The following is a 23735-nucleotide window of genomic DNA, read 5'->3' as shown; positions in this document are numbered from 1 at the left end:
AAACAAAGAACAGGAAGGGGTCACACACTGGGGTAGACAAATTGGATTATACCACATATAACACATATGTTCATGGTCAGTAGCACAATCGTAACATCCACGTGTGGAATCATGCCAGCATGTCAATATCGTGAGTAGAACATATCTATTGCGTGGGTGGCAACAGAACTACAGTGATAAGTTGCCGGGTAGTGCCTTTCAATCGAAGGGCAGGCGCCAAAATGAGGGGTGTCGATATGGTTTTGGCGTCTGGAATATGTGAAAATCAGGGGTCGGTAAACGGGAGAGTGACCTATTAGCGTGCTGCGATGTGAACGGCTGCCAGACATTTGTGAGCAGTCGTGCAAAAAACCGTCTCAATTGCATGGAGGCGGCTAGCTTTTTTAGTGCTTACGCTTAGAAGCGGAACTATCGCTTCATGGGCACCAGCGTTACCAAGTTGACAGGATTCCGTCTCCTGTAGGTAGAAAAACATGTATCTAGTGTCAGCTCTGTGGTCATTGAGCGCTGACAATCGAGTATTGCCTCAAGAGAAAATGCGGTCAATCATTACCGCATTGCGATCCATCAAGTGTACTTACTTGTCGCTTCTGTTCATCAGACCGAAAAACCTACTTGGTTCTTGCTCGGCGTGCCCCGTGGAGTGTCTCCGGTACCTGAATGCTGCCGGTAATGTGAGCACTTCCTAGTTGGGCGTGGCCGGGTCACGTGTGTTGAGCACGTGATCTAGTGATAGCCACTCACGATGTTTTGGTAAACACTGTGAAAGGACTTGCCCAAATGAGTCATTGTGTACATCGCTATGGTAACGATGTGTTTAGATCTCGGGCGAGCAGCGCTCGTTTTGCTGTCATTGTGTACATCGCTATGGTAACGATGTGTTGAGATCTCGGGCGAGCAGCGCTCGTTTTGCTGAGGCATAATTCTAGGGTTTCTTTAGCGTTTGTGGGGTCACAAACACGGATTCATATTGGGACATATTTACAAGGTATTATTTTACAGAGAATACTGAGAATACTAACAGCGCTCGTTTTGCTGAGGCATAATTCTAGGGTCACTTTAGCGTTTGTGGGGTCACAAACACGGATTCATATTGGGACATATTTACAAGGTATTATTTTACAGAGAATACTGAGAATACTATCAGGACAGAGAAAAGCGGGCAGGATTACCGCTTTTTTTAAATAAATGAATTAGATGAAATAAAACAGAAACGGGCACATAGTGATTCCGTATGGTGGAGTCTGGATTCTGATGAACCCTCTTATGTCAACACATTATTCCACGGTATATTGTCGTTTAAACCGGTTTTATGCGTGGAAAGTCTGTAGACCCACCTCTGTTCCTTTTCAAATAAACGTTTGTTCAAGTTTGTACCAGGTTGCACTTGTTCAATTATTGTCCATTTAATGTCATCGGCAGTGTGACCTATGGACAAAAAATGTTCAGTGAGCTTTGTATTTGTCTTCCTGCACCTGATGGTGCTCCTGTGCTCTCCGATGCGTAGTTTTATCTTCCTTATTTGAAAAGGAACAGAGGTGGGTCTACAGTTAGGTGGGTCTGTTAGTATTCTCAGTATTCTCTGTAAAATAATACCTTGTAAATATGTCCCAATATGAATCCGTGTTTGTGACCCCACAAACGCTAAAGAAACCCTAGAATTATGCCTCAGCAAAACGAGCGCTGCTCGCCCGAGATCTCAACACATCGTTACCATAGCGATGTACACAATGACAGCAAAACGAGCGCTGCTCGCCCGAGATCTAAACACATTGTTACCATAGCGATGTACACAATGACTCATTTGGGCAAGTCCTTTCACAGTGTTTACCAAAACATCGTGAGTGGCTATCACTAGATCACGTGCTCAACACACGTGACCCGGCCACGCCCAACTAGGAAGTGCTCACATTACCGGCAGCATTCAGGTACCGGAGACACTCCACGGGGCACGCCGAGCAAGAACCAAGTAGGTTTTTCGGTCTGATGAACAGAAGCGACAAGTAAGTACACTTGATGGATCGCAATGCGGTAATGATTGACCGCATTTTCTCTTGAGGCAATACTCGATTGTCAGCGCTCAATGACCACAGAGCTGACACTAGATACATGTTTTTCTACCTACAGGAGACGGAATCCTGTCAACTTGGTAACGCTGGTGCCCATGAAGCGATAGTTCCGCTTCTAAGCGTAAGCACTAAAAAAACTAGCCGCCTCCATGCAATTGAGACGGTTTTTTGCACGACTGCTCACAAATGTCTGGCAGCCGTTCACATCGCAGCACGCTAATAGGTCACTCTCCCGTTTACCGACCCCTGATTTTCACATATTCCAGACGCCAAAACCATATCGACACCCCTCATTTTGGCGCCTGCCCTTCGATTGAAAGGCACTACCCGGCAACTTATCACTGTAGTTCTGTTGCCACCCACGCAATAGATATGTTCTACTCACGATATTGACATGCTGGCATGATTCCACACGTGGATGTTACGATTGTGCTACTGACCATGAACATATGTGTTATATGTGGTATAATCCAATTTGTCTACCCCAGTGTGTGACCCCTTCCTGTTCTTTGTTTCCCTGTCTTTTCACAGGTTTTTTTCAAAAGAGAAAAACGCACCTTTTTTCACGAGATCACTATTTATGGTCTCTAAATTGAACTAGGGCAGGACGCTCCTTAGCGTGGGCGGACCACCCAGTTCAAATCACCACGGTCCTGACGAAAACCCTTGAATCCATGTATGGGTTGAAACATGTAGACCTTTTTAAACAATAGTTTTGTATATTCACATTCACATAGCACACTTTCGCTATTTTTATATATTTTAATACGACTTTTGACACCAAAGCCTTCCTAATTAGGCAAAGGTGCCACACTTTAATTTTACTAAGGGTTCAAGCACTCAAGAATAAAATACTTGAAGTGAGTAGTGTTGGCCCTTTTTAAACACAATTTTGATAGTCTTGAACACATAAAAAACGAAACCAGCTCCACTGTAATCAGGTGTCGCAGCACACCCTGTAGGCACTCGGCCTATGGGGTGGGACCCCGATGATGAAGCATGTCACCAACCAGGTTGGTGAGTGAGGGGTCTTCTATAAGGATATGCATTATCCAGCAACAGGTTGGGGCAAAATGTGCTGACCAGAGCGTTTGTGCTCATTGTTAGAGAGCTATTTCTCTCTACCCATGAGGGGTTACTCCTCTATTGTTGTTTCAGGATTCCAAGTATGACTCATACTTGCAACGAACGTGCCGTCCGCTGCTTCAGGACAGGAAGGTACGCAACATACGCTTGAAGCGTATCAAACCGCACTGTGCCGGCCGTACGCCGCATACGCTTGAAGCGTACACCATCGCACTGTGCCGGTACGCCACGAAAGTACGCCTGAAGCGTACCCCAGTGCACTGGGCCTGAGTGCCTCGTGGAATCAAGCGTCCCCTAAGAAGATACGGCTCGTACGCCACCTGAGTGTCCGCCAGCCTTCCCTTTGCCGCACAGTTTGTCACTGCCTTCAAGCTGCCCCGGGACAGCCAGCTCGTACCCTCCAAAGTACGGCCCACACTCTCCAGCCCCCGAAGCCGCATCGCATGCGAGGATTCCAAGTACGACTCATACTTGCAACGAACGTGCCATCAGCTGCTTCAGGACACGAAGGTACGCCACATACACTTGAAGCATATCAAACCGCACTGTGCCTGCCGTACGCCACATACGCATGAAGCGTACACCATCGCACTGTGCCGGTACACCACGAACGTACGCCTGAAGCGTACCCCAGCGCACTGGGCCTGAGCGCCTCATGGAATCAAGCGTCCCCTAAGAAGATACGGCTCGTACGCCGCCTGAGTGTCCGCCAGCCTTCCCTTTGCCCCACAGTTTGTCTACGCCGCCTGAGTGTCCGCCAGCCTTCCCTTTGCCCCACAGTACGGGGTGTACCTGTGCCACATTGAGAGCCGCCTTTTTGCAGTGGCTTCATGTTTCTCATATTTTATCGAAATTGCTGCTAACTCACATCGTAGGTCGATATTCCCCCAAACATTTTAGAAATGTAATTAGAACCGAATCAGAAGAAGATTTTTTTTTTTTTTTTTTAAACCTTTATTGTGCATAGAAAGAACAAATACGGGCCCACAACCGTCAGGTCGGGCACGATACACTAACGCACAAATGCAAGCAAATCAGACCCCCAGCGGCATCAGATAGATTAGCAGCAGTCAACAGACCTTGCAGCGAAAAGACGCTCAGCGCCGGGGAGAAGGAGCAATGAAGGTTACTTTTTCAAAGTTTTCTGAACGAAAGAAATGCAATAAAGAATAAGAACAAAGAAATAATGAGCCCGTACAATCGTTCACCACATGAGCAGGCGGCATCGATACTAAAAACAACAATAGAGGAGAATACATCAAACAAAATGGCGGTACAAAGAAAATCACAAGAGCAGCAACCAGGATTCACGTACCCCCAACAGCGCCGCCCCCCCCACTAACCCCTATCGCGGACCCAGAAAAGAAACAGGTAAAGAAAGCGCAGAGAAATAGAAAATAAGGCCCATAGAAACTAAATGGCAAAAACTAAAACCCACCCCCCACCCTACAGCAATGCGGAGGCTACGGCCTACCCCCCCCCCAGCAGAGTGTCTGTCGCCCACTAAGGAACCCGAAATATAGACAAGAAAGAAGAGAGAAAAAAGGAAAAATGGAAGAAAAAGAAGAAACAGCCCTAACAGCAGAGAGAAGGGAGCGAGAAAAGAATAAACTAATCCACTACTCCCCGAAAAAGGAAAGGTGAGGAGGAGCCCACCCAATATCAGGATCTCCCGGACATCCCGGCCAAATACACCATCTACGCCACTTGCAGCAGCAAATTAGGAAGACATGAAACAGAAAGGGAAACAGAATCTGTTACACCCAGAACTTTGGGCCGGAACACAACCCCCCGCCGATACATCAGGAAGAAGAAGGACCGGAAATTACAAATAAATCGTAGGCAGGGAAAGTAAAGCAATCAACGTGCGCAACCACAATCGCCCAACCCCGAACCCCAAGACCAATACAGAACCAATACCCCACTACCCGGCATGTGGATTATAGTCCCAACGCTAAGAACTTCAACAGGCAAAGAAGAAAAGAAACAGCCTCAACCCAGCCCCTTACGGTCCAATGTGCCAATAGAGTCCATCTTCGCGATATTCATCACTGGTGGGGCAAGCAGACGAGACGACCTCAACAGGGTAGGAAGCTGGCCGCCATAAACTGTCCAACACAAAGCCCAGCACGGCACGAGCACAATAGGAGAGAGACCACACAGCAGTAGATAACAAAGAAAAGTCAGCCCAAGCAGTAGAATCAGTTCCAGGGGAAGATGACGAGTTCCAACAGTAGTCACCAATAAGGCTGCCAGACATGGCTCTTGTAGAGAGTGCCCACTCCGCCGCATAAGGCCATGAGCAGCAGATGACTTCCAGGCTAGTACATGTAGCGACACGGTGGGAGCAGGATCGTGCGCCGGCAGCGCAACCGTAGTCATCGGGGTAGACAATCCGCCGTAGTAGGGCATAGGATGTGGCGCAGTGCCCTGCACTCGCAGGCCAGCTTGGTTGGTCGGCATCAGACTGGATGAAATAGCGTCCAGGCGGTCCCCCAGGTCCTGAACAGCAGTGCGGAGGGCAACACGTAGCTCACCCAGGGCTTCCAAAACGTCAACAATCCGCAGGGGCGTCTCAGGGAATAAAGGTGCAAGAATTCCCGGTGCGTCGGGCATACCAGCAGAAATCGGCGCTCGAGAATGAACGTCGTCGTCCCAAGGGACCAGGCGATCCTCGAGTTGCCACTGCACACACCGCTCACAGTCGCATATCGAGTCCCGATGTCGGACGCCATCACCTTGCACTGGTAGCCAGGTTCCCCGCCGGCTATCACCACAACACAGCCAAACTGGGGGTACAGGAGTAATCCAATCCATTTCTATATCACGCACGATGTCAGGGCAAAGCAACTTCAAACGGGCTCCAGCAGTGCCCTGGGCAATTTCTCCCCTATAGCGAGTGTGAGCTATCTAAAATGGCGGTCACCGCGCTGGGGGAAACAAATGTAGCCGTCCAAGGCCGGGGCGAAGATAGAATGTAGCGGTTTCAGCCTGGAAGCAGCGTGAGGGGCAACAAAACAGGATAAGCTGCCGAGAGGAATCAAAGGCAGCAGTCGTTCGCAACAATCAGCGCCGCCCAGCTCGAGATGGCCGCTGTAGTTGTTCACAGGATCAGCCACACAAGCAGAACAAAGAACCGGGCTCAGCCGCGAGGCTTCAGGGAAGGGCGAGGGCGCTCCGTCACTGTTACAGCCCAGAACGCGAAGGTAAGCAAATCCCTAGAACCGGGTTCGTCTCCCGACTCCGGTAGCGCCGGTCAGATGCAGGATCACGAGCAGGATAGGGCAGGAGACGGGAGGAAAGCGAGAAGGTCGGCGGAGCCGAGGAATCAGGCGGCCATCGCGGCTGCTGCTAGGCTCCTCCCCTCCAGAAGAAGATTTTTAATAGCGTTGTTTTTGGTGTAATATACCTTTTGTTGTTCTGTTCAGCTAGAGAACAATGTGTTTGAGTGAAGGCTTGGGGTCAGGCGGTTTTGCTGAAGGACGGAAACATTTTCCTTTCCAAGATGGCGGGCGAGCCAGGAGAGGTGAAGGCAATAGCGTGTTTAGAAATAGACGAAAGACTGCCGGAAACGTCCGTCTTTTATTTCCATCCTCGCCGCCCCCTCCTCCTCGTTCTCCGTTGCTACGCGTGATCGGTGAGCCAGAGCACAGAGGCCTCCACCGCCCCTTCCCAGACCCGGGCACCGCCGTGACGGGCGCCCCTCGCGGGGTAAGTGTGCCTGCTTTCTTTGTGGGCTGTGGTTCGGTTGGGAGGAGCTACTTGCAAGGTGCTAGGAGATCCTTCATTCATGGCCTAAGCCCCGGGCTATGGTTTACTTCTCTGAATTTGAGAGCAGGTTCTGTGTATCTTGGCCTGTGCTCCCCAGGTCCTCATAAGACACCCCTATGCATGGGCGTGCATTGCGTAGGAAATAAGCATGTTTGTCTTCTAGGCAAAGGCCAAGCTCGGTCCCACCCCCTACTTTGGACCCTGGCAGAGTTTCATAGTGGGGGCGTTGGAGGGAATCACGCAAGGTAGTACCAATATATTACCACGCTAGATGTTTACGTTTGCCTGATGTTATTGGAGGAGCAGCAAGAGGCGATGGTGTACCTACTTACCTTTGGTTGTACGTTTATGTCTGGCAGGACTTTACATTCTAGGTTCTCCAGCCACCAAACAGAAACGGTGCTCAAAGGTGCTATTTCAATAGTATTAACAGGCCACACTCTGTCATTTGAAAGCAGCCTGCCTGGCCTCATTTCAAGGTGTTGTTAAATCTGACCCCTTTCCCCACGTTATATGGGGATCCAGATCGGTCTAGAATAAAAAATAGGTCGCTCCGAGCGTCATAAAAAAAAAAAAATAGTGGCACACATTTGCTGAGTACGTCTTTTTTGAGATCCTTGCATGGTTAGTACTTGTGTGGGTGGAGAGGGGTAATTTGTGGCGAAAAGTAGTAAAACAAGCACTTTATCGAGGCCACCCTCATTCGTCTCAATTCTCACCATATCTTCTAGACTCTTTTTATACCATACTTTGAACTTTTTGTTCCTGCCCCTAGGATTGCGGCAGCGTCATTGACCTGCTGCGCTGGGATTGGCTCCCGCCCGTTTCCCTATCATTCTCTTTATTTTCCTTTCCTTTATCTCTTTCATGGGGCGTGCCCTCTGCGGGCCGGGCTTTCATTTGCCGGCGCTAATTCTCGGCTGCCTGTTTCTCGTCCTCTCCATCAGAGCCGTGCCATCACCCGCACTGAGAGCAATCTCTGTGCAACAATTTTGAGTCATGTTGTTGTCTCTGGACATAGAAATTTGTCTTGCATTTTTTCTGGTCTCATTTGTCGTAGGATTGTATTTAAATCAGTCTTCTCAAGAATATGACCTTTGCACAACATCTCGAAGCTTGTCCTAGGTACCCGATTTTAAGATGGCCGCTCCGCTTCTGTTTTGTACTCCCGTCGACCCTTATCGCCCCAGTAGCGTATTGAAGTTCCTTTGTCACATTAATATATTGCTCGGTCTACATACCCCTTTACAAGCTGGCTGCCACGATTTTCATCTGAATTTTAAGTCTTGGTCTAGATACCCCTTTACAAGATGGCCGCCACGTTTTTAATCTGAATTTTGAGGGGCTGTCAAATATGTCCTACCGCCTTGTAAATTGTTCTGGGGACTTATCTCTTGTGTTATAAAGCATTTTCTTCGTATTATATTTATACTTATTTTATTTATGATTGGGTAGTTAATCATGTAGGGGCTATATACGAACACATCCTAAATTATTTTATGCCCGTCAATTCCTTCGGGTGTCTCTATTGAACTAGGTATGCCCTGGGTATTCTGGATTTTACTATTGTATGAAACTCCGTTTTTCATCAATTGTTCGCTATAGGATGACATTGCTTTTACAAGATGGCCGCCATGGAGTGCAGCCTAGTTAGAATGTCGAACGGAGACATTTTGTGTCGGCACACAACTACTCGCATTTTCATTTCATCAGCCGGGAGTATTTAAAGTGGCCCGGTGAAGCTATTCGTCCCCCATCCTTCCTGTCGTGACGTCTTGGCTCTTGCAGACCTGCTGACAGTCTTATACCGGTAAGCCTACTTAGGCAATATGTTGCTTTGTTTTGCTTGATGCCTGGATTTTCTAGTCTTTGATGAATTGTGTCGGGTATAATGTCTGTTGCCTGAGCGGCTACCATGCGTATGTATTTCCAAGGGGGAGGTGAGCTATACTTTAACTCAGGAACACTGCCTTGATTTCATACTTGAGGGGTGAGACTCGAGGCTTAATGAGGAGGGCCTAGCCATATGGTCATTACATATATCTATCAGTGATGGCATTATGCCTTTAGTTAGCAGAAGCTTGGATCATAAGTGGCTCTGTCTGTGCGTGGCTCTGTGTGTGTGTGGCTCTGTCTGTGTGTGGCTCTGTGTGTGTGTGGCTCTGTGTGTGTGTGGCTCTGTGTGGGTGTGGCTCTGTGTGTGTGTGTGTGTGTGTGTGTGTGGCTGTGTGTGTGTGTGTGGCTGTGTGTGTGTGTGTGGCTGTGTGTGTGGCTCTGTGTGTGTGTGGGGCTCTGTGTGGATAGCTTTTTTTTAGGTGGCTCTATGTGTGGGTGGCTCTGTCTGTGTGAGGGTGGCTCTGTGTAGGTGGCTCTATGGGAATGACTCTGTGTGGGTGGCTTTGTGTGTGTGGCTCTGTGTGGGTGTAAATGCAATAGGTCATGCATTTGCGAGCGATTAAGCTATTGGCATTGTAAATTACAATGCCATTTATTTAACGATTAAGCTATTGGCATGGTAAATGCCAATGCCATTTATTTATGATTTAAAAAAAAATGTCATGAGCAATGCCAATAGCTCTACCTTTAATAATGCCGAGACCATTGCATTGTAAATGCTTGTTTTGCATATTTCTGCGGATTGCTGGCAGCTGAACAACATTGCTGAAAGGAGGCCTTTGTGTCCCAGATGGCCCAACTCAAGTGCAGCTGTCTTTCTGACTTTGCTGCCTCCTGCCATGGCACAGATTATGTCTTGCAGGATATTCTGTGCCATCATGCTGCCACACGATGGTGAGACCCATGCTGCATTATTCGCCGTTCCTCCACCCCAAGGATTCTAGGTAAGATGGGGGACGTAACATGTGTGCCAGTAGTTTCAATGCAAACTCTCTTCGTCTAGATATAGCTATAGTCCTTGTTCTTGTAACAAGGAGTGACCCAAGAAATCTGAGACATCCTCCACAATGCAGAACATGTGTTAGGACCAGTTTAGGTTTCCCGTTTTTTTTTAGGCCCCTGCTATTTGTGGATTGTCTGACTTTGATAAGACATTGTTGTTTCCTTTTTAATGACTTTTCCCATACAGGAAGTATAGTGATATTTAACACGTTTTAATTTACAGTGTTTGCCTGTCTTGTTTTTTACTACTGGGGGTACTTTCATCTGGTAGTTAATTTGTTCATTTTCCCTCTCTTGCCAAGAGTATGCTCCCTCAAAGCTGCCTCTGTGGTAACAAGACTGATATCAGGCATTCTGCAGTCATCCCTCAAATTCTACCCAATTCTTCAGGAGCTGTTTCTGAATTAAGAAGGTGGCACCATTTTTTCTTGGCATTTTTACTCCTCTTAGCTTTGCCCTTGGTATTTTCAACACAGCTTGACCCTTTGTTCTTAGCAACTTCTCTGGAATACAGTCAACCAGCTTGTCCTGCAGGTAGTTTAGGGCAGTGCTGTTAGGGCATGTGTACATCAGACATGCATGTTCGAAATGAGCATGATTCTCTGCTGTGGTTATTGGGGCAACACTTTATTTGTTCAGAGAAAATAAAGACCCAAAGAGGAAACGTACTTGAGGAATATAGATGTTTTAAATAAAAAACAGATTCATCTGAGGTGTCTTGGATTTAAAGACAAATAGTCGCAAATCATTTATACATCCATGAAATGACCACAAGCACTCTTGCGAAGGACAATTTGTGGACTTACCACACAGTTGAAGTTTGGAATTGTTGCATACTTGTAGGAGTATGGGTAGAGAAGCATCTGGGCATAGGCATGAAAGGACAAATATGCTTTGATTTGCTTCCGGTGCTGACGAATGAAGAGAGCTGCTGCTTTTACTTCCGGTTCGGACTCTGGACGAGGCCCACAGTAAGTCTCATCACAAGGGTGCAAAGATGCACCTTCATCTTCAAAATGAAAACATTGCATTACAGATTAGTTATTATGCAAAGCTTTGTCAATCTGCTCAACTCAGTGGTCTACTTTTACGAAAACACAAACTTATACCCTTTGATTGCTCACATCACACGACGTAACAGACCACAGTACCATACTTGAAACTTAGGAGCATGGATGGGCCTGGAATGATAGTACCCCTAGCAATGCCGGTTGTACGTGGGACACAGCCAGAACTACCCTCTGGTCGGAGAAAAGCCTGAGAATCTGACCAGTCTTGTAGAATCTCGTGCCACCTCTAGGTCTGCTTGATGAAAAGTTGTTTATGCCTGGCTCGAGCAAAAAAGAGCATGCTGAATTGGTGAGTGCAGCAAATGAGCAACGACCCTCAGACAAAGTGTGTTTGTATACATATGTTTATGAGGTGGGGCCTGAGGCAGTCTCCTAAAATACCGTTGCAAAAGTGAGACTCATTAGTATGTAATGAATCACACATGCCAAAGGCCACTGGAATTATGCGATCCTTTGGTCGCTGCTTTTTTGGCATAATTATGGATTTGCTGATTTGCCACATGATCCATCAACTGCTGCATAATCTGCAGATTTTAACAAAAATAATAATTTCCAGCTCAAACGGATTGAAAGTTACTAAAAACATGCAGCTAGATTCATGAAGCCAAATTGCGATCGCAATAGCTGCGAATTCGCAATTGCGATCGTAATTTGACGGAAAGGAATTCATGATACAGAAAAGTCCAAAAATGCGAAATCGCTAAATAAAAATTGCGACTTCGCAAATAAATTCGCAGAATCCTGGAGGATGGGCATTTGCGAATCTGAAATAGCGAGAAACCATGGATTCTGCTAATTAATTTGCGAAGTCGCAAAACATTCGCAATCGCCATTCATGAAAAATCGCTAAATGCAGAAAACCAGAAAATCGCAAATTGCGACGCGCAAATTAAGAAGAACACAAATCAGGTGGTAACCAGTAAGGAAAACATTTTTTTTTTCAAAAAACCGTTAACAAACTACCAACAGGTGCAGGGCTGACCAAACACCTTTAAGGATATGCAGCTGGAGCCTGAGGATTCTCACAATGCCTGGACTCTACATGGTGGTGAGGCGGCGAAGGCTACAGCGAGCAGCACGGAACAGACGGAGGATCCAGGAGCGGATATTCCGCCAGCGGGTCACCCTTCTGGGCCAAACCAGGGAGCAAATTTATGCAAAGTACCGCCTGAGTGGGGCTAGGATCATCAAGCTTATCCGGGACCTAGACCCCCTGATGCAGCACCCAACAAGGAGGACCAATGCCGTGCCCACACATGTGCAGGTATTGTGCTGCCTGCACCTCCTGGCCTCCGGAAGCTTCCAGGGGATGGTCGCTGTTGCAGGGGGGATATCCCAGCCCACCATGTCCCGCTGCCTAAGGAGTTTCCTGCATGCTATGCTGACCCGGCTACACCACTACATCTCATTCCCCACCAGCCAACAGTTCCTGAATGAGACCAAGCTACAATTTTACAATGTAGCTTAATTTCCACATGTCATAGGATGTATTGACTGTACCCACATCCACATCTGCCCACCTGCAGAAGCGGAGTACATGTACCGCAACCGAAAAAGCTACCACTCCCTCAACATCCAGATGGTGTGCAATGCAAAAACATTCATCACGGACATTGTGGCACAGTACCCGGGGAGCACACATGACTCCTTCATATTCAGGCACAGCGGCATCCACACACGACTGGCCAGGGAAGACTTTGGGGAAGGACACCTACTAGGTAAGTACACATGCCCCAAAATTGTACACTGTGATCATGTAGCTGCGCAGAACAGGCACTCACCCTCTGCTCCTTTCATTCAGGTGACAGCGGCTACGCTCTCCGTGAGTACCTCCTCACCCCATACCTCAACCCTGCAACACCACAGCAACGGCGATTTAATGCAGCACACATACGCACAAGAAATTGTATTGAGAGGACATTTGGCCTGTTGAAAAGCAGGTTCCGCATACTTCACAAGACTGGTGGGGCCATGAAATACGAGCCAGAGGTCAGCTGCCGCATCGTGGCCGTGTGTGCTATCCTTCACAACATTGCTACCAAGCGCAGGATCCCTGTTGACATCTCTGGCAGTGAGTCGGAAGGGGACAACCAACCATCTGCACATGTGCGTCACCCACGCGGGGAGAATCCTGCAGAAGGACACAGGCGCCGTAACCAAATCTGCATGAACTATTTCTAGTGCACCCACACCCATTACTTAACTCATGCATGACAACATTAATAATGACATGAGTCAGATTAAGTTAGTCAGAATATTTGTAATTGTTACAGCACAATAAACTTGGCATTCTGCAAACTGGTACATGAATGACATATTGCGTCATATGTCTGTTCTTCAGGAGGGGATGCTTGTAGCAGCAGCACGGCCCCTCATGTAAATGTTCTATTGTTCAATTCCGCCTCCGGGCAGATGCTCCCAACCTCCTTTCTACATCCTCCTCCTGATTAGGCCATGAGGCAGCAGAGGGCCTGCTGCTGCGGCGGGGTGCTACCACCGGTGGAATGGACAGGCTGCTATGGCTGGATGTAGCCTCACTAGTGTCGTCAGCCCCCCCCGCCTGGCCATGGCCGTTCGCCTGCATGCCCTGCACTGCTGTTGACACATGCTCCAGAGCTCTGGCGATGTCCTGGCAGCACTGGACCATTTGGACCTGCATGGCCAAGGAGCGTCGCGAGAGCTGGGAGGTAGCGTTCCCAATTATATAGTTGGACCGCGTGTATGCTGACAGGTGGGTCAGAAGCTGGCGGTGTCTGCGGCGGTTGAGATTCTGGTGGCTGGAGATGGCCTGTGTGTAGGCCTCCATAGCAGCTGTCATCCTCTCCATGCGGTCTGACATTTGTGCTACATTTCGGGCGGTCTTGTTAAGTTGGAGGTTGATAGCCGCAAGATGACGGGCCTGGGTCTGATGCACATGTAGCATACGGTGCTCAATGGAGAGCCCACCTGGTTGCATGTTTTGTCCCCTGCCAGCGCGGGAATTGTTAGTGCGCTGCACCCTCACCAGCCCGCTTGACTGGCTCCTCACAGCCGCAGGGCGGCGGGTTGGTTGGCGAACTGCTGCCGGTGTTGCAAGCCCCACTGGTGGTTGTGTGACGCGCAGTGGTACTGCAGCGCCTGGTGGCAGAGGGGTGGCACTGGCCACAGGGGCAGGAGGTGTAATGACAGCTGGTGCGGCAGCTTGCCCTGATGGTCCGGGCTGTGGGGATAGATGTGTGTCTCCCTCTGTGTCCTCCGTGATGTCCTCAATTACCAGGGCATCGCTGTCTGTGCTGGGGACTTCTGCGCCACCTGTGATGTAAAGTGGACGTTGATTAGTGACATGTTTCTTACACATTTAGGTTTCCTACATGCATGCAGACTACCATTCCCTGACTGGCTGCAGGATTGACTCTCACTAAACATGTCTGGCTTAATGGGGCAAGATGGTAATTGTGGTCAGACTACATGTCCCACAATGCAATAGCGCTTTAGTGGTGTGCTTTGGCAGCATGACTGGGGTTTGATATGGGATGCTCTGGAGTCATGGACATTGTTAGGGGACAGGGGGTCGCAGTCGCATGGCACTTACCTGGTGTGTCTTGGGTGGGTCGGGAGGAGTCCAGCTGGGTCACACCCATGCATGCCTGCGGATTTATGGTGTCCTCTACTCGGTCCTCCAGTGGTGTGTTCGGTGGGACAGTGGGCTCCCCTCCACCTGTCGCCACACGCTCCCCCAACCTCTCCGCAATCTTCTCCTTTGACCGCCCTCTGAGGTCATACCAGTGTTTTTTTAGCTCGTCCACGGAGCGCTGGGTCACCCCCACAGAGTTAACTTTAGCGCGGATGCGCAACCATAGCTGCCTTTTATCGGCCTCGGGCACCCTTCTGGAGTCTTTAACGAAGAGCCGATTGTAGTCCTTGCAGACTCCTTCAATCAAAAATCCGAGCTCTTGCTCTGAAAATTTTATTTTCCTCTTTCTCACACTGGAAGATCCACCTGCAGCTTCTTGTGACATGCTTGCCACTAGGGTGTCTCCTGTTTTACTCCTGTAGGCACACTGGAGGGGACCTCTGATGATGCTGCTTCCAGTTCAGGCTCTCACTGCTGAATGAGGGTGGAACCTGCCTACTTCCTGGTTGTGATGTCATCACTGTGCTCAGGATGCGACTTCCCGTTTTTGCGATCTCGCAATTAGCGAGATCGCAATTTGCGATTTCGGTAATTGCGAGATCGCAATTTCAACACGGGTATCGGCCGATTATGGGAATATTTACCGATTTTCAGGGACTCGCACTCGGCGATTGCGGCCGATTGCGATTCGCTTTTTTTCACGCAAATATTCATGAATGCCATTCTGCGATTTCTTAATTGCGATTCTCTTTTTCTCGCAATTTAGGAATCGCAGATTTTAACATTGATGAATCTAGCTGAATGTAATGTGTTTACGCGCAGTGGAAGGCCTTTCGTAAACGTTAACTGGTCATCTTTCAGTTGTGCATTTCTGTATTTAGTTGTCGAATTGGTACTGTGAGGTAAAATCTTTAAGTTTACCCAGACAGTATTATTACGAGTTAAAATGACAAAATAATGAAGTAATACTATCACAAAATGTCCTGCATTATACCGCATAATTCACCTTTTATTGCCGCATAATTAAGTCAACCCTGCATATAATTCCAATGGCCCTGCATATGCCTAACTGTATGGATACTGCACATTTCCCAACAAAATTATATCTTGGTGCTTGTAATAATAATGATAAATAAATATTGGACACCCACCTCAGTTGCTCACTTGGAGAATAGCCAGTTCTGAACGCTTTTCAGAAACCTATGAAGATCTCACTTAAAAGTATGTGGTAAAGACTTCATAAATTCAGTCGGGCACCCAATGAATTATTCCTCTCCTGCTCAAAGTGTTTTGATATTTCCATCAAAAACATTTTGTTCTTTGCTGGTACCATGGAAACGGTACAGGTATTTGTGTGTGACTATCAAAATTGTTCCACCTAAAATTTAGCCACAGCAGATGAAACATCTAACATAAATAAGATGACATAAAAAGGGTAATAATTTCACTCGAGGAGGCAGTTCGGCTCTCTAGTACCGTGCTTTCAATGCATAAATTACTTGATGGCTTCGAAAACTACTGCACCAACAAGAAATTCGTGATAAACATGACGAAAACCAAATTACTGATAATGAATCAAAGGAAGTCTCTGAAGTCTGCTTTTAAAATCTGTTGACAGCCCTTGAGTAGAGTGCACATGACTGGCTGGTGATTCGATTCGACAAGAAGTTATATTGGACCTCACAATTATCTTAAAGTGAAGGGTCTCAGCTTCACTGTAGCAGTGCATTGCTCTAATGTTTTCTATAAATGCAGTCGCAGACTTGTCTCGCCAGCACTGCCGCCCATCAAGTGAAAGCTGTAACAGCAAGCACCTTGGTTTGGGCGGATCTCTGCGGATTTAAAAACCCACAGGGATTTGGCAAGATGGAAAGTCAATTTCTACCTCGCCTTCTCTGCTTGGGGCAGGGGACCCTATGGATGCTCTCAGGTTGGAGCTCGGTAGGAGGCCAATCAAATCACTCTTAGCTCTCAAATCAGGTCTATATTGGGCAGGAATCCGGAAAACCCCAACTTGGCCATTATTGAAAAGCCATCCGCGAAATTTGGCTAAGTGACAGAGTGAGTAGCTTTCCAGAGATTAAATGCCTCTCATGAACTCTTCCGTCTCTAGGATGCGTAGTTTACTGGAATAATCCGAAGACATTGACGCCTTCAGCCCCGGAACTACTTGAGGACATGTTTTGGGTGTACATAAGTGCCAAAGCGGGAGGCTCTTCGCCAATCCAATTCCTGACCATTAAAGCAACTGCATTTTTCGAACCTCATATGGACAGTCTCTTCCCACCTGTGAAAAGGTCACTATTTAATAAATTAAGATTGGGTATCCGACTGGTTTGCATTTTCACGAAAACCTGTCAAAGAACTTGTGCAGCTTCAGCTGTCTGTGACACAGAGATGGCGGGAAGAATCCCTGCTCCCCTCTATGCTGCTATGCACGAAGCCTTTGCCTACTAGGAAGGAGTACCTTGGACCGATATTTATCAAGCATAATATAAGCCCTGTCGTTTCGCCTCCCCGCCGACTTCCAGGCCCTCCTCAACCCATACGTCGACGCTGCGTGGAGATCACCGTCCCAGGGGCATTATTTATTTCCCCCCCTGGGCTGGAGGTGGCTAGCCACGGCACCTCCATGTCTCTGTCTTCACCTGAAAGAAGCTCGAAGTGGAATCCATGGAACCACCATGCTTTTGTTTCTACTGCAATTTTGCCCACATCCTAAGGCTAACACCTTCCATCTTTTGCACCTATATTTTTATTCAAGCTATCTCCCTTTCCTTGATTTTTTCAGTCCGAACGCTCTTTTAACGGACAATCTCGGACCAATGTTTTTTAGTAGCAGGCACAATAATGAATTATGTCAAGTACACTATGTCTAATTTATTCAGAATTTTTATGCATATTATCATTCCATGAACTGTACTCACGAATGTTTAACCTGTGCACCGGTGCCCCAATGAGTTTATACAGTCAAATTGTTTTTTTTTTTACCAGATCTATGTCTGTATGTTGTTATGCTATATAGGATGGCTTATGCATGATTAGTTGAAACAATAAAAAATGAAAACAAATACCGGTCGGTAACGGCCGATTTCGGCCGTTACCGACCGGTATTTGGGTTTAGCTATGTAGGGGGCAGAAAATTACAGAATCGGTATATTTACCGATTCGGTAAATATACCGATTCTGTAATTCCAGATGTAGCTGGCACTTCAAAGAGTGCCACAGGCCCTTTAGGAGTCGGTATTTACCACCCAATCCTATTGGGTGGTAAAATACCGAATTCCAGTGTACATGCACATCTGTGCATGTACACCTATGCCATGTGACACACAGACATGCCCTTAGGGCATGTCTGTGTGCCACATGGCACACAAGCCTGCATTTGGGGTGCTACAGGGTGTCAAAGTGACACCCCGTTCCCCCTGCCAGGATTCGGTATTTACCGATTCGGTAAATACCGAATCGGTATTTTCCATTGATTCCTATGGGCTTCAAAGCCCATAGGAATCAATGGGAAATACCGATTCGGTATTTACCAAATCGGTAAATACCGAATCTTACAGATTCGGTAATTGTAAATAAAAAATTACCTACATCTGCCACCTTCCAATTTACCGATTCATAAATACCGAATTGGTAAAATTCGGTATTTATGAGTCGGTAAATTAGATTTACCTACATCTGGGCCAATATGTGGTTTATATTTCAAAATGGACTGCATCACACCTTGACATTGATGTTTAGCTGCACTCTGCATGCTTCTCGGCTCATTTAGTGAGTTTTACAGATGTTCTGTTTTTGACTAGGTAACCTGTCCTCTTTGATGATGCTTGCTCTCTCTTCTGCCTTATACCAGGAAGAATGACACCAAAGACATTACTGCCTTCAGGCATCCGTACTAGTTTGTCCAACATATGATACCCCCAGATGCACACAAATGATTCTACAGTCCTGAAGGCGACCAGTGGATTAACAAGCCTGGGTCGAAACGTCGATTTACCATTGTACAGATTTTAAAATTCCACAACAGCTCTCTTGTTGAATGCAGTCCCTTTAAAAATCTCCTTGAGAGTCGACCTGCTTTTGAAACCATTTTTATCATTTTTAAATTCGGTCTCTTTATCACTTTTGATCGATTATCTTGCGGTACGTACCAAATGATCATTTGATGCTTCCTCTTGCAAAACTGTATGATGAGATTCAACCACCTACTGTGGGTTTGGCTTTTTCTTCCTTAGAGCTGCATTCATTCAGCTGACCCAACGAGTAAGTGTTGTTTAGGTTGATTTACTAAATCTAAAACCGAGTAGAACCATCATTTTTCTATTATTTCATATTTGTCTGCAGGTTCCACAAGATATTTGGTTAACTGTTATTTTATATATATAAATATTTAAAAAAATGACTGGATGAAATAGTGCCCATCAGGAATAATGTGCTATAGTTATGAAATAGTTTAACACCATATGCAATATTGTACACCAGAAAGTATAGTGGCAAAAATACTGTGTATGAGGTCAAAGTAATGCCCAACGAGTCAGGTTGGCCTTATTATGGACAGTGTCTCCACTCCTAGGTTTTCATTTGCTAATTTATGCATTTTGGGTACTGTAGTCTTGGTTTCCCTTGAGACACCTGAAAGCAAAGATTTGTCTATGAAAAGCTCAGAAATGGCAACAATGTTCGCCATCCCTTGCCGCAGCCACATCAAACCCCACCTGAGACCTGCACAGGCTCCCGGTCAACAAGAGGATAACCTTCAAACTCCTCACCCACGCACACAAGGCACTCCACAACACCGGACCAACGTACCTCAACAGACGACTCAGCTTCTACACCCCCACCCGCCAGCTCCTCTCCGCCGACCTAGCCCTCGCCACAGTCCCCCGCTTCCGAAGAGCGACCGCCGGCGGCAGATCGTTCTCCCAGCTCCCCGCCAAGACCTGGAACACCCTCTCTGTCCACCTACGGCAGACCCAAGACCTGCTGACCTTGAGTCAACTCCTCAAGACCTGGCTTTTCGAGCAGTAGCAGCATTCCCCACCCCAGTGCATTGAGACCCTCCCTGGTGAGTAGTGCGTTTACAAATGATATGATTGATTGATTGAGGACACGGAGGGGCATATTTACAATAAAGTGGCGAAGCGTGTCATAAAACCAAGAAGGTTCACAACACGCTTTTTTCACTTTAGAAACACAGGGCTGCACCATACTTACTAGAATATGGTGCAGTCCTGTGTTTCCCCCTGTGCATGCGCTAACTTTAGCTGCCTAGCGCCAACGCCGGCACCCTTGTAGCATAGTGCAAGGGTGCCTGTGTTGAGATGAAGATTGTTTGTGCAGGAAGGTCCCCCTTCCTGAACATAAACAATCTTTTATTGCTGTTTTGTAACTTCTATGTGTGCTCCTTAATACAGCACCCATAGAAGTTGCAAAACTGCATTTAAAAAAAATTATTGTTTACGTGCAGGAAGGCGGACCTTCCAGCACATAAACAATCATAGGCAATTTGTTGGTTCTATGTGTGCTGCACAAGGCTGCACATTTGGAAACAGCAAAACGAGGGAAAAGGAAGCATTTCTCCTCGTTTCGCATGTTTACGACCAGTTTTCCCCTGGTCTTAGTTTTGGCACTGCCTCCTATTTACGCTGCCCTTGTAAAAGGGGAAAGCGTCAAAATCAAAGGGTGTTGTGGTGGAACGCCCACTGCAACATCCATTGCCCTCCCTTTTCACGCTAAACACAGTGTCAGAGGGTGTGTTATTTACAAGGGAACTTTAAGCCACGTTAATGCTGCCTTGTAAATAAGGCGAGGCCCCTATTGCCATCACATTACTGAAAATGACGTTGTGGTGGTGATAGGAGCTTGTAAATATGCCCCGGAGAGAGGTATTCGCCCTATATAGAATACAACTGGACAAGGCCCTTCAGTATGCTGGGACATGGAATTATACCCTCAAAAGTTCTGATAAAATTCTGCTCCACACATAACAAGGCTCACTTATAGATCAGTCCTGTTACTGTGCAGACACACTCAGAGCACTGCTGTTTAATAAGCTCACTGAAAACATTACATGCCTCATTTAAAACGAAATGACGCAGCGCCGCAGGCCATTTTGCTGCACCGAGCTGCGTCATTTTATAAGCTCAAGGATGAGTCATATTTACAGCAATACGATGCATTCCTGTGATTTTCTTTGTGCTGGTGCACACTTGGCTGCCATATGCTAATGCAGGGACCCTTGCATCATGGTGTTAGGGTGCCTGCTTTGTGCAGAGGATTCTTTTTATGCAGACATTGACACTTTATTTATTAGCCCTTTCCCAGCGACTCCTTGCAGATTTAACTTTATGATAAAGGTCTAATGCACCTCACCGCAGCACACTAATGTACCCAATGATGACGCTTAGTTATGCTTACCTCACTCATCTTCATTCTCCTGAAGCCTGTCAGTTCACCTGTCATATGCGCTCACTCACTTAGGCCCTCCTCTGCCCTCTCATCCGCCCTGATGCCTTTCAAGCGTATTTCTTCTGTGACATCCCGCTCCCTCATACCCATTTTTTTGCACTGTGGGGCCCATTGACGTGACAACACTTGAGTGGGCCCCCATGCAAAGTACATGGAGGGGTCCCCAGTTACTCTGGACCCAGTCAGGAGCTCTCAGGACAGGGGCCTGTGCACAGCACCGGAAGAGGGCCACTGGTACTCAGGGGGCCTCCGGCACCTGAGGGGCTACGGGGGCTATTGTTATGCCACTGGTGGGGCCTCTGTTGATAACTAGTAAATTGCTAGGAGGCACTTGACCAAAAGTAGAGCCAGCGTTGCAAACTTGTGCTGCATTTTTCTTTTCTTGGGTTCAGTTACAATACTCCGTAAGCAGTGCTGTATTGATTTTTCAAGTCTAATTCATGTCACTTGCATAAGCCCTGATAGTATCTCAGGGGCAGCTCTGCCATTATAGCAGAGGTGAGTCGCCCCACTGAAATGCCTAGAGACGGAAAGTAAAATGGTAACGAAGCTAACTCATGATGATTTTATTCTTTGCCATTAAGTCCCGAACGGAGTGTCAGGACGGGTGCGGGCTGCTGCTGAATGGCAACAGCACAGGTGCATTTTGGACTTGTTTAAAGTGCGCATGTCTCTTTCGCCTGCAGATTTGCGACGGCCAGCCATGCATGCGCACTTTAAATCTCTCAACCTAGCGGTCTTAAGACAGGCATCCAAAGCTGACAGAGGCTGCTCCCTCCAATCAAGCCACTGCTCTCATGAGCATGAGTGGTACAAAAGGGGGTGGTGATGGACAGAGCATCTGAACCAATCAAACACTCACACCCAGTCAACTGATCTGGGTTTAATCCATCACCGTTCTTTAGCCCACTCTGCCACCCCAGTTCAGACATGGCCATATGCAAATCAGTCTGCCCTGTGCCTCATGGCGACAGTCCAGCCCGAACTGCCAAGCCATGCCTTCCCTGGACCGGAAACAAGCTTCCGAGGTCTGGTTTCTGGCATTTCAGCCGTCTTCAGCCCGGCTTGCTTGAATCCAGTGGCAAAGTGAGCAAGGGACTCATGTCTGAGTATACCCTGCCAACTTATGGCGAACAAAGTGGTACAAAAGGGGGTGGTGATGGACGGAGCATCTGAACCAATCAAACACTCACACCCAGTCAACAGATCTGGGTTTAATCCATCATCGTTCTTTAGCCCACTCTGCCACCCCAGTTCAGACATGGCCATATGCAAATCAGTCTGACCCTGTGCCTCAGGGGAACAGTCCAGCCCGAACTGCCAAGCCATGCCTTCCCTGGACCGGAAACAAGCTTCCGAGGACCGGTTTCTGGCATTTCAGCCATCTTCAGCCCGGCTTGCTTGAATCCAGTGGCAAGGTGAGCAAGGGACTCACGTCTGAGCATACCCTGCCAACTTATGGCGAACAAAGTGGTACAAAAGGAGGTGGTGATGGACGGAGCATCTGAACCAATCAAACACTCACACCCAGTCAACAGATCTGGGTTTAATCCATCATCGTTCTTTAGCCCACTCTGCCACCCCAGTTCAGATATGGCCATATGCAAATCAGTCTGACCCTGTGCCTCAGGGGAACAGTCCAGCCCGAACTGCCAAGCCATGCCTTCCCTGGACCGGAAACAAGCTTCCGAGGACCGGTTTCTGGCATTTCAGCCGTCTTCAACCCGGCTTGCTTGAATCCAGTGGCAAAGTGAGCAAGGGACTCACGTCTGAGCATACCCTGCCAACTTATGGCGAACAAAGTGGTACCAAAGGGGGTGGTGATGGGAGCAGTGCCAGGATTGGCTTGGGAGCCTGCCTCAAAGAGAGATGGTCCTGGAGGACTTCACCTCATTGTAGGAAGGTAACTGTTTTATCTTATTTTTTTTATTTTTTTTACCCCACCCGGCTCACCACCCTCGGGACATGCCAGCTGCCACTGTATTCTTGCCCAATTCGCGTCTGTCAAGGGGAGCGCCAGGCCTCCATCGCACACTTGGCTAGCTTTTATTTTTATTGAGGCCATGTCGTCCTTTTATACCTTATACATGCGTGAGATGAGTTTCCTCTCCCTTCCGCCCTCCAAAAGCACCTCCTTTGTAAGGTAGGACTTCTGAGTAGCTGGGACCCCTGTCCAAAGCTCTCTGGCTGTATATGTCAGTGTAGCACATTATAGGAACTGCCAAGCCCGAAATCCACACTTCTCTTGAGCCTCCTCAAAAGTTGGAAACATATCTCTTTGGTATATATCTCTCTGTGTGGGGCAACCACCATCTCTCCAGTCTACTGAGAACATGCTATCCTGTATTCTATGGAATGGCTGTAGTGACTCAATTGGCAGGAATCTGCTGAAGAGTGGGCACTTTTGTACTTTTTTAACAGTCAGCTTTCAGGCTGTGGCCACCAGGGGCCATTTTATACATGCAGCGCATTTTCTTTAATTGCGTGTGGCGCACTTTTTAAAAGGTGTGTCTGGCACAATGAAGGAAAATGCGCCGTATTATGATGAATGCTCTGCCCCTAGGGAAGCCGCGAACTTGCGCTGCCCAGGTGGTTGCGCATTCATGTGAAAAACAGAGCGGCTGCTTTGAAGCCGCTCTGTGTTTTCACAGTGCAGGCAGCAGACTGCCTGCACTTTGAAGGGGGAATAGAGATCCCATTGCAGGTGGGTGCAGTGGGTGACTGCACCCACCTGCAAGGGAATGTCTGGGGAGT

At 47.6% G+C, this 23735-nt stretch overlaps 1 protein-coding gene across 2 annotated transcripts in view; it reads right to left on the bottom strand.

Annotated features, from left to right (window-relative positions):
* Positions 1–23735, bottom strand: part of CPA6 (carboxypeptidase A6) — a 919575-nt gene that overhangs the window by 60448 nt on the left and 835392 nt on the right. For both annotated transcript variants that reach the window (XM_078687189.1, XM_078687190.1), the window contains exon 9: positions 10631–10833. In XM_078687189.1, coding sequence (XP_078543315.1) covers positions 10631–10833 — 203 coding nt within the window. The remainder of the gene's footprint in view (positions 1–10630; positions 10834–23735) is intronic.

The sequence above is a fragment of the Lissotriton helveticus genome, chromosome 4_1, assembly GCF_964261635.1.
Source record: "Lissotriton helveticus chromosome 4_1, aLisHel1.1, whole genome shotgun sequence".
NCBI lineage: Eukaryota > Metazoa > Chordata > Amphibia > Caudata > Salamandridae > Lissotriton > Lissotriton helveticus.
Note: the sequence above shows the minus strand (reverse complement) of the source record. Positions and strands in the feature narration are given on the sequence as shown.